Source organism: Fundulus heteroclitus, chromosome 5 (assembly GCF_011125445.2).
Source record: "Fundulus heteroclitus isolate FHET01 chromosome 5, MU-UCD_Fhet_4.1, whole genome shotgun sequence".
Lineage (NCBI taxonomy): Eukaryota > Metazoa > Chordata > Actinopteri > Cyprinodontiformes > Fundulidae > Fundulus > Fundulus heteroclitus.
The window spans coordinates 25,420,406-25,432,402 of record NC_046365.1 but is presented as its reverse complement, the minus strand read 5'-3'; the positions used below and the strand labels follow the sequence as shown (position 1 = coordinate 25,432,402).

Genomic DNA, 11,997 nt, shown 5'->3' with positions numbered 1-11,997 from the left:
AAAACAGAAAAATCCACAAACTGTAACTTTAAGCTATAAAAGTGATCACACATAGACAGAGAGCCTTCTTTTACAATATATTTATTTCAACCAACGCTATATCGGACACGTTTTCAAACTGGGCCCAGTATGAAAGAATATGATGATGAAAAATGAACAAAAAGCTATAGACAAAAGACCGCTCGCACACAGGTCTTTGTTACGTCTACAAGGGTCAACTATGTCTTTAGTGTGTGAATCCTACTCTGACAGAAGAAGAAAGACGACAAACGGAAGAGATGACATGAATGAGAGAAAGGAAAGGACAACGCATGAAGGAAAGTACTAACTAGAAATAAGCAAAGAGCAGAGTAGGATTTGGATAAACGGATGGATGAGTGCCGATAAGAAATGATGAGCGAATTTTGCCTCAGGCAACTTCCTCCTCTCCTTCCTCCTCGAACTCTCCCTCCTCGGCTGTGGCATCCTGGTACTGCTGGTACTCGGACACCAAGTCGTTCATGTTGCTCTCCGCCTCGGTGAACTCCATCTCATCCATGCCCTCTCCGGTGTACCAGTGGAGGAAGGCCTTGCGGCGGAACATGGCAGTGAACTGCTCGGAGATGCGCTTGAACAGCTCCTGGATGGCCGTGCTGTTGCCTATGAAGGTGGCGGCCATTTTGAGCCCGCGGGGCGGGATGTCGCAAACGGCTGTCTTGACGTTGTTGGGGATCCACTCCACAAAGTAGCTGCTGTTTTTGTTCTGCACATTCAGCATCTGCTCGTCCACCTCCTTCATGGACATGCGGCCTCGGAAGACGGCGGCCACGGTCAGGTAGCGGCCGTGGCGCGGGTCGCAAGCCGCCATCATGTTCTTGGCATCGAACATCTGCTGTGTGAGTTCGGGCACAGAGAGAGCTCTGTACTGCTGGCTGCCCCTGCTGGTGAGCGGCGCGAAGCCTGGCATGAAAAAGTGCAGACGGGGGAAGGGGACCATGTTGACGGCAAGTTTGCGGAGGTCGGCGTTGAGCTGGCCGGGGAACCGCAGGCAGGTCGTCACCCCACTCATGGTGGCCGAGACCAGATGGTTGAGGTCTCCGTAAGTGGGCGTGGTGAGTTTGAGGGTACGGAAGCAGATGTCATATAGGGCCTCGTTGTCAATGCAGTAGGTCTCGTCAGTGTTCTCAACCAGCTGGTGCACGGAGAGGGTGGCATTGTAGGGCTCCACCACAGTGTCAGACACCTGCGCAAACAGTACTCAAGTTCAGGGTAAAAACTAAAATATACCAAGAAGAAAAGTGACTAGATTGTCGTACCTTGGGAGAAGGCACCACACTGAAGGTGTTCATGATACGATCGGGGTACTCCTCACGGATCTTGCTGATGAGCAGGGTTCCCATGCCGGAGCCGGTCCCACCACCAAGGGAATGTGTGAGCTGAAAGCCCTGGAGGCAGTCGCAGCTCTCAGCCTCCTTCCTCACAACATCCATGACGGAGTCCACCAATTCGGCCCCCTCTGTGTAGTGGCCCTTTGCCCAGTTGTTACCAGCTCCACTCTGGCCTGTAATGGCAGGATTAGTTTTAGGATGCTGAACTGCTGCTTTGATTTCACACTTTGCGATAGGGGTATAACAAGCTCTTGAGGAACAACATCCTGCAACATTATAATAGCACAATATTCCTTTTGACAAGTAGTTGCCTTTTTCACAATGCACTATACAATTGGCATCTTTGTCTTACTTCATCTAGCAAAGCAAGTCTACCATATTATTATTAGCCATGGATGTGAGGGGGACTGCTCTCAGTTTGGTATCCAGTATCTATGTTTGAGACTCTTTTTCCTTGATCATATAAAGTAGTTCCTTAGTTGGTCTTACTATGTTGAGAAAGTCTGCTAATAAAGACAGGCAACAGTTGTAGAGTAAGCCTCCATCTTGTAAATTGTCCTAAGTGCCTGATTATGCCATAGTATTTCATTAGTAACTTAGTAGCACTCAAATGAATTTTACTGCATTTGACAAGCTAAAGGTCCAAACTCTGGAATATTTGAGTCAAAATTCAGTTTAACTCAAAATGGGACAGAGGTTAAAGAATGTATTTTGTGAAAAGAATAAAAAGGTATTTAAAAAATATTATGCTACAGGACCAGGTTAGATTTAGACAAGCATTAATACTGCTTTCATATCATGCATACATACACACACACACACTTTGTGATTGTGTACACCCTATTCTTTTTTATGCAAACAAATGACAAATTGTTCTGATTTCATCTGTTAAAGCAGATTTGAAAACATAAATTTAATATAAGGATTTAGAGATTAAATCCTTGTATTAACTTTAAAAATAAAAAAAACATATTTTTTACTACAGTGTGGTAAATTATACATGCTTGTTTCTAATCATGTACCAAAGACAAAGTTGTCTGGCCTGAAGATCTGTCCGAAAGGGCCAGAGCGGACAGAGTCCATAGTGCCTGGCTCCAGATCCACTAAGATGGCCCTTGGTACGTATTTTCCACCTGGAACAAATAAACGTGATTTATTTATTTTTTTTTGAGGGGGAAAAAAATTACGTTTCTTACTAGAATGTTTAAAACAGAGACAAGTCAAACCTGACGCTTCATTATAGTAGACATTGATCCTATCCAGCTGCAGATCGCTGTCCCCATGGTAGGTTCCTGTCGGATCAATACCGTGCTCATCACTGATCACCTCCCAGAACTTCAGACAGATCGGCGAGAGGTTACATACAACGAGAAAAAAACGTTAATAAAATATTCTTAAAGAAATGCATGTGCAATAAATTAATGTACATCCCACCCGGCCAAATGAAAGTATCTATGATACATCAGTGAGTGTACAGCTGCTTCAATATATTGATAGGTGTATTAGTATTAATATATTGATCCACTAACCCATAAAAACAGCTTTTTATCCACTTGTTCAAGAATCCATGTTGACAACATAAATAAACTAACAATGAACATATTCAGGAGTTTGTTAAACATTGAGTTAGATAAAACTGTGCCTGACTTACCTGGAGACAAGTGGAATTATTATTTTTAAGACAACTAAATAGTCTCTAAAATAGACAGATTATTTTGTTTAAGGGCTGAGCACAAGTTACACTGAAATGAGCAGCATTATTTATATCCCATTCTTTTGTCCTTCAGGTTTTGTGATCATCTTGAAGAGACCTTTGACCTGTATGTAGGTCATTGCAATACTGCCTTTCTTCCTTTCCGATTTATACATTTAAAATTTTTAGGAATTTCATGCAAAACTTTACAGAGCACAAACACATTTATAGAAAAAAATAAGGTTGATGGTAAGTTTCAAAGAAAAAAAAAGGACTACGACCGGTTGGAGTCCCCCGGACAAGTGCGGACTTCCCGCTCAAAAAAATATGAACAAGTCTGTAAGATGCTGTTTTCAAGGACTTGCATATTAGGAAAATTACTTAAATATTTGCTGAAAACCGTACCTCATATATTACTAGCTTTAAATTTCAATTTTATTCTTAACGTCTGAGAGCAATCATGCAGTTTGGCTGCAATTCACCACTGTGGTTTATTTCTGTCAGACTGGCGAACTAGTAAAACCCCGTTTTTGGACCGTTTCCTCCGCCGCTACTTGCTGCAACATATTCACGTGCTCTGTGTTGTGGTTTGAGAGGGCGGCGCTTTGTGACGGCGTGCCTGGGTCAGCGATTACGATTGGTCGAGAGGAAGTAGTGAGTGTAGCATCAACTAATATGATAGGCTGAAAGGAAGGAAGGAAAACTGTCTCTATCGAAGTTTTATCGACCCTATTTTTTCCTATCGCGCCACACGTCTATCGATCGATATATATTGTTATTGAATTATCGTCCAGCCCTAGCACCAAGTGCTGTATATTGATCTGAAAAATGATTGAACACATCTTAAATTAAGCTAATACTTGGGTCAAACCTTACACAGTGCTGCTTTAAGATTCAATGGGGAGCTGGGGACTTTCAATGGGGAGCTGGGGAGCATTAATGGGGAGTGTTGGCCTAGTGGTTGGAGCGCTTGCACTCTGGGTCCCTGAGCAAGACCCTTAATCCCTGATTGCTCCCTGGGCGCCGCACATGGCAGCCCACTGCTCCCCAAGGGGATGGGTTAAAAGCAGAAAACAAATTTTGTTGTAATGTATGTTTCAATGACAATAAAGACGATATTACTACTTCTTACTATTACTTCAAAATCTGACAATTTGAGTAATCTTACTGGAGAGCAGGAGCGTAAATTTGGAATTGAGTAATTCGCTCATCTTTAACACATGCCTGCCATGATGGTAAAACCATTGGAGTTTCTTAAGGCATTGAATAAATGTTTGTGCTTTATTTTCATGGCTTCACACTGACATGGTAGCTAGGCTACAGAAGTTAAGCTGAGATAAAGACGGGAACAGCTGGTGATGCCTTTAGTTTATTACTGCCACCCGCTGGACTGATGGTGTAGTGCAGTTTTCTTCTCCATACATCATTACGCAGATTTAAATTAATTCCCCATGGCCTGTCAGAGCATTGGAAACAAAAAGCACACAAATTGTCCAGGTTTTTAAAAAAAAACAACAAAAAAAAAAAAACGTTTAAGCGTTACCGTTTTCACCGCCGTCATTGATTTCTCTCAATATTCTCAGCCCGCACATCGCTTTTCAAGCACAATGAGAGGACGCTCTCAGTTCTGTACAATTTCTTTGTGCTACTCTTTGTTGTTATGCAAAACGGCAGCTTTTTGATATCGTACACAGCAAATTCAAAAGTGTTAAATAATGTGGTGTTAGTAGACTTTGCTCAAAGGCAGTGTTAATTTAGCTCTTAATAGAGTTATATTATACAAATTTAACTCTGAGGTGTCAAATTTTAGTAGTTAAAATTGAGTGTTAAAAAATAATGTTGCATAACAAATCTGGGGGTGTTAAAATGGAAAAAAACAACTCTTTGTTTATCAACTCTGAACTCCTATAGTGGATTTGACACCCAAAGAGTACATTCACAGACTCCGCCTCCAATGCTACAGGAACCGAACGAAGCTGAGGAAAACTTTACTCTCCATTTTGCTGTTATAAAGACCCGTTTACCCAGCCTGGTAAGTAATTTCTCTCAGATGGTTTAAATATTTTATTTGCTTTCTAACTCTATTCCGTTTTTTCAGTCGAGAGAAAGCCTATGATAGACATTTGCTACATTGCATTAGCTACATTGCTTCGGTGATATCCTAATTATGTTTAGCTAACTTGCAATCTTTGTAACTATAGTGTTGAAAAAAGGTTTTTAGATGAATATTTTATGTATTTGTTGGCTAAACTCATCAACATCGATACAGCTGAAAGAATGATTAGGGAAATGTTGAACGCATGGTGCTACGTGAATCCCCAGCTATCTTATGACCAATGCAGTGAAAATTGGTCTGCAGTGAAAATCAATGCAGCAAACGGTGGTTTAAATGGAGAAATGAACCTTCTCTGCAGTGCATGAAAATAAGTTTTAGTTTAAATTTAGTTCTCTTCAGAATTTTGCTACAAAGCAAAGTATTGAAGTGGAAATTGGAGATATTTTTAATTTGTTACTGTAATAATGACTGTATTCTTTGGGCACAGGGTTTAGGTTCTCAAAAAAGCCCTTCATATCCAAAAAGAACAAAATGCTTCCATATATTGCATAAATAGTGCAAATAACATGTTAGTAAGCACCATTTGGTTTCTGTTTTTTCTTTTTAAAAGATTGATCAGGATTTCTCGATGATGTTTGGGGATGAAGTTTCTGGAAGATTTCTCACGAAGTGGCTTTCATATTTCAAGCAAAAAAGTGTTCACAGAAAGCCAAAGTCTTTCATCAAGACCCTGGGTTGACGAGTTACAAGCTTCTGTTGACCCGGAACATCCATCTGTCTTTGGTAAATTTGGCCAGTGTTTTCTCTTCACTTTTTCTCTTGCTGTACTGTAAACTGCAAGCAAATATATCTTAAGTGATTTATGCATATTTGGTTTTTGAATAAGCTTTAAAAAGTTGTATCTGTTTAACTGAATTTTGTCTCCAATGTGCTTTTTTGTCTTTAAGGCTGGGATAGTGACATTGCAGCTCTTCTGCTGTTGCTGCATCTGCTGCCCCCCACACCTAGAGGCCACAAAAAAACCCAGCAAAGATTAGCTCTGCACAGGCAGCCAATCATCTCCTAAGGTTTGTCAAGGTATGCACCCTTAACACTTATTGGAACTAATGATTTTTGTTTTTTTCTTTATTCAACACTAGTTTGTAAAAATTAAATGCCATGAGATATAAACATGTAGGATGGCATTAATACAGTCACCTTTGGTGTGTTTTACATTAAATATTGCTGTATTTATAATTATAAAACAGGAGAGACAAAATCTGTAAGGTCTTTTAAAAGGAATGTAGTCCTCACATTATGAGCTGAACCCAAATAAGCGGAAGAGGATGGATGGATGGAATATAGTCATAGTCATCATATGTCAAGCTAACTGTTTTAAAGAATATTTTACTTTTGACTGATATATGCCATTTAAATTTCAGGAAGGAGTCAGCCTTACTACTTTCCTGAAGCAAGTGGACACCAGACAACCATTCCTTCTCTGCAAGAACATTCAGAGGTTTTTCATTGTTGTGGATCAGAGAGCTATCCCCTGTGATGCTCCAACATCAGTGGCTGCTTTTGATGGGCTATTCAAAGCACACTTTGTCTTCAGCCTGTCATATGATGAGGCTCTTTGCAGTTTTTAGTTTTTACACAAAACTATTGTTTCAAAAGATTTGAATATGGTCCTTTAAAATCAAGAGCAGCCAATGGCCTGGAAGGTGGAGATCTACTTTCTAACACCTTAAATCTGGATTCATGCTGAAATATTTTAACTACAAACTGGGTACGAAATTATGGCACTGAATACCAGGTTTGGACTGTATTTATGTACTGCAATGTTCAATGATCTACCTGTGTTTAATACAACTTGCCATATTATAATACATGAACAGCAGGCATTCATAATAAGCTGTACTGCCAACACTTTGTACTTTGATGAACATACCGTATTGAAGAAAAAAAATAATGAGCATGTTATTATTTGCATCGGCAAGCTCACCTATGTCAGACCTTTTGATAGGCAATATTCTAATAAAAGTGAGAACATGTATATTGTTCCACATTGCTACATGTTTTGAAAAATATTTTCTAATTGTGGTGCACTTTTGAAATAAATATTTGCTGAGAAAAACTAACATCGCTTCTTTATTTATTTATTTTTCTCAAGGGATTTTTATATGTTCAGAAAACTAAGATTTTCAGCATTGGGTATTACAGAATAACTCTTAAGTAGTTAGGAAAACACTCCATGAGAGTGTTAATATTCCAATTCTAACACCTAGTTGGTGTAATTGAGTGTTAAATTATCAACTCCAGAAAGATTTATTATTTAACACTAAATAAGAGTTACTGTACCAACTCTCCAAAAAGAGTCAAATTAACTCTCTCTGGTGTGGACCCATATAGACACTTCAAGAGTGTTAAAATCAAATCTGACAGTGTTGATTTGAGCATGTTGGATTTGCTGTGTAGGTGATGCAGAAAATCTTTCAGAGGCAACTCTATGTCACTCTTTAATGTTACTGTTGCACTAAGTTATAGTTGAGATTAAAGGTGTTCCATAGTCAAGAGACCCACAAGATTAATAAAAGAACTAAGAATGAAATCCATTTATTCTATGAAATTTTGAGACTTCCAGCTCTAATTGTCCATTGATATATTTTAGTTTCCACTCAATTTTCTCCCAACACCATTGGGGCTACAGCATATTTCTTCACTTAAATAACACCACCTTTACTTGAACTTAAAATATAAATAGCCTATATGATTAATATGGGCTATTTATAGATTTATATATTTGGGCGAGTGGTGGGCTAGTGGTTAGAGCAGTGCGCTTGCACTCAGAGAAGGATGCAAGTACCCGGTTCGATCCCCAGCACCTGCACTCTGGGTCCCTGAGCAAGACCCTTAACCCCAGATTGCTCCCCGGGCGCCCTACAGTGGCAGCCCACTGCTCCCCTAGGGTAATGGGTTAAAAGCAGAGAACAAATTTTGTTGTAATGTATGTTTCAAAGTAAGTTTCATTGACAATAAAGATGATATTACTATCACTACTATTATTACTATATTACTAATATAAAGTGAGGTTGGCACAAATTATACAACAACAAGAAAATCAGTGTCAATTCAATTTTAGAAGGATGGGTGGCGCCAGATTCTGGTGGCACAAAAACCCCAAAACATATCAGTTATTTCAATAACTCATAACATCTCATCATTAGTTGCAATTGTTGATTATAGCCAATTCATGCTTTAGTTGAGAATGGTTTAACATTAGAACTTATAACTGAAACTTACCTGACTAAACTGTATTTTCATAAAATTGTTAATTATGGTTTAATGTTCTTCATATGCCTTCATTAAACATGTCTAATTCAACTGGTAGGAAATGCGCACTTCCAGGCTTCTTATCTCCTGATGTTGCTAGGTTCAATTGATGAGGGCTATGTTCATGCTCCTGCTTAACTCAGGATTGACAGGACAAAGAGAAACTGAAAACACTGAGTATGGCAGCATGAAATAGAACTACGCAGTAACAGCTTTCTACTCAGGGTAGATTGGCCATTCTTTCTGAAACGAGGCCCTGGAGGCACACTTTCATCTCTGTTCTCGTTCTCGCGGCAGCAACACCGTTACCAAGACTGCTCATTATAAGCAACAAAGCCATTTTAAAAAGGTCCTGTAAGGGGAGCACCACTCAAAAAATTACTTAGTTTCGCTTTAAATTCCAAGACTTTTGTGGAAAAGGGGCTAATTTTCCAAGAGTTTTACATTTTTCCCCTTATGAGGATGGACTCTCTCTTGGACAACAAGGACACAAAACTGCATTGATTTCCGGGACTGTATCCGAAACATTCTAATTATAAGTCCTAGCTCCTGCTCCTTGACCTTTCATGAGGTCAACAGTAAGAACTCTGTCATGGGTAGGAAAGGAGTTTGGCACTGCTGTGCCAATTTTGGAAAGCCTTTAACTCGTGTCATGACATCACGGAAATGCACATGGATGTTTCTAGTCAAATCTGGGCCTACAGCCATCCTGAAAAGAACTATAAAGTGTGTGCTCTCTTCTCTATGGACATTTTCGGCAATTTCTGTGACATGCGCTGTGCTTATATGTCATGTCACACAAGGGATTGTGGGATTTATTTTAGCTCCTTAGTTCCAGTAAGGGACAACGGAACTCCCTATGCTAAAAGAACTATGATAGGCTCCTTTTCCTATCTCCTTCCTCAGTGATCGCACTGTTCGGACACCACTTATGGCAAACGCTGATGCACTTCCGCTTTAGCTAAAGAGTCCTTAGCAATTAGACCTTTTCCGATGCAGCCCACCTTTTTTTTTTCAGCTTTTTACTTCTTATTTTCAGAGTAGAGTACAAACCTACACATTATCTCCCTATAGGGGGTTTCAGAGAATACTGTATAGCTGAGTGAAGGCTGCGGTTCAACTCAGTTTGAGTACAAACTGAACGTAGTTTTGGCAGCTCACATTTACAGATGTGTTCAGGCCTTAAAAAAAAGACAATTATAAGTCCAATGAGCTAAATATATTCTAACCAATTGATTCTAACCAAAGACTAAACATCCTTAAAATATTGTTTTTTGTATCATCCAGTGGTTCTCAAATAGTGGGGCAAGTAAAAGGCATTACAGGTGGGACATGAGAACAGCATTGCCTTTTTTTTGGTCCAGGTGTTACAGTTAAAAAAAGGTTCATAGGGACATTATAAATCCTGCAAAATGGAAAAACCAGCACCATTTGCAGTTTGGTCAGGACCAGCAGTATGGGTAGCAAGGTATTCTTGGTAATCCTCAAAGCAATGGCTTCACTGTGTTGAGATAATGCAGCTATGAATGTCTGTGTGGACGAATAATATGTGTTTAGTTTGATCTTTTGTTTCGACTGTGGAGGAGTGTCAGGTCAAAGACATTTTATACTGTTAATATATTGTTTTAAAAATGTGGCAATGTTGAAAAAAAAACGTTTTTGAGCATTACAAGACAAAAAAGGGATTTGTGTAGTCTTCAGAGCTAATAAGCTTGTATTAAGAGAGAGACCAAGTTCCATTTCTGACCCAGTTTTCCCCAAGAAATAAAGACTTCCAATTTTTCACCCTACTACATCCATGATCTTCGTATCGTTTGAAAGTTCCTTCAGATATAATCGTTGGTTTTTGCCATACAACTCTTAAAAATGTGCTTGAAAATGTTGCTTATAGGCTATGTAAGCCCGTCTCTAATTAAAACATCTCATTTAGTAACTGTTGGGTAAATAAAAGTGACGATGACCAACATTTGATTTAAAAAAAATGGTACGAGTTAATTGAGAACGAATCTGTGATTCGAGTCTTTCCAGTGCATTCGGTGTCTGAGCCACACCCCTCCCTCCGTCTGGAACGCGTGCGCACGACCACACACACCTACGCACATTCATTTTTACCTTAATTTTATTTGAAAATGAACACTAATCCAATCCCACGAGCACGTCCTCCGCATGATGTGCGGCTGCAGTCGAGTACAACAGTCGTCTATTCTGCGGACTTCATGTGACAGCAGCGGGGATGTCTCGGATTGCCACCGCCCATCCTGAGGGATGCTTTTGTACGCACTGTTTTCTCGGCTCTGTGAAACGCGTCACTTTCCTGCCCACAGTGTTTGACCTACTTAGCCTTATCGGAGGACGGCGTGGTCTCTCGCCGGCCGTCACGTCACGATCAGCAGCAGCCTACTTGCATTTAGTTACATAAGTAAAAAAAAAAATAAAAAAAAAATAAAAAAAAATGAAGAGGTAGATAAAAACACCCACGGCCGGCAGGCTCCGTCTCTCTGCTTACCTTCGCTCCAATCTGGTTCCCGCACTGCCCGGCCTGAAGATGCACAATTTCGCGCATGTTGTCGCTGCTGCGGTTGTGAGGAGTAAGCTGACTGCGGGGCTGGGGAGAAGAAAACCGGCTCAAAGGTTTGCTTAGCGGCTCTGTTGAGTAGGCGGTCAGACAGGCTGAATGGCGGAGGGGTTTGTAACTGGGTTTTAAGCTCCCTTGTCTTCGCCCTCCCCATCCAACCACGGCTGCGCTGTGCTGCAGAATTACGTCATCTCCATGGCAACGGGAATGGAGCACAGCCGGTACGAGTGACCTGTCCAAACCGGCCGGCTGGAAGAGAGCAGCAAAGCAGAGAGACTAATCTTCGGAATAACGTGTTAAAAAAAACAAAACAAACAAACAAAAAAAAAAAAAACAATGGTGTTATGCTGCATAATTCCTAGATTAAAGCTTTCCTCTTTAGAGCTTGAGCATGACCTTTCAGTGGAAGAATCCGCAATATGTCTGCTCTTGTTGATTTACAAGGGCCTTCTCGCACCACTCCGAGCACACACGCGCATAACGTGCTCAGAGTATCGTCAGTGCTTCTCGGTGTTAGCTTTGGCTGTGAAGATGCTGCTGCTCTTCATTATCCCGTGTGAAGGTTGTTATTTCTGTTTGAGTTGTTGCCCTTGGAGACAGGATGTTTGACAACAGGAGGAAGTTGGGATGATCGTGTGGGAAAGGCATGCAGTTTTCAACAGGCACATTCAAACGTCGCTGAAAAAGTAAACGCTTTGCCAAGCAAGCATGTAGCTGCAAGCAGGTATTTACATCCAATGTATACTATTTATCTCACAATCTTACATTAAATCAGAGTGACATTTTCCTGTTAGGCCTATAGATCATCCGGGAGTCTCAGAATCATTTCTATGTGCTTAAAGCCAGAAAAACGAGAGAGAACATTTTAGAGCATTTTATTACCCCCTTAAAACACAGGTGTCAAGCTCCAGACATCCAGGGTTCTGACTGATTAGTTCACAAGATCTGAGTTAACTGGAGGCACATCTGTGGATGCGTTTAAATGCAAATAAAA

At 40.3% G+C, this 11,997-nt stretch overlaps 1 protein-coding gene and 1 long non-coding RNA gene across 3 annotated transcripts; one reads left to right on the top strand and one right to left on the bottom strand.

The window, feature by feature from the left end:
• Window positions 1-65: 65 nt before the first annotated feature.
• On the bottom strand, window positions 66-11,167 carry LOC105918830 (tubulin beta-4B chain). Its single transcript, XM_012853990.3, has 5 exons — window positions 10,935-11,167; window positions 2,594-2,702; window positions 2,390-2,500; window positions 1,296-1,540; window positions 66-1,222 (listed from the first exon to the last, which is right to left on the bottom strand). Exons 1-5 carry the CDS (start codon window positions 10,989-10,991, stop codon window positions 410-412), a joined length of 1,335 nt encoding a protein of 444 aa, XP_012709444.1. The 5' UTR covers window positions 10,992-11,167; the 3' UTR covers window positions 66-409.
• LOC118563182 lies at window positions 4,108-7,236 on the top strand. Of its 2 annotated transcripts, XR_004931079.1 has the most exons (3): window positions 4,108-5,092; window positions 5,727-5,899; window positions 6,064-7,236. It is a non-coding gene; the product is annotated as an uncharacterized LOC118563182 (long non-coding RNA). The 2 variants fall into 2 exon arrangements; XR_004931078.1 differs by having other exon boundaries at window positions 5,727-7,236.
• Window positions 11,168-11,997: the final 830 nt, after the last annotated feature.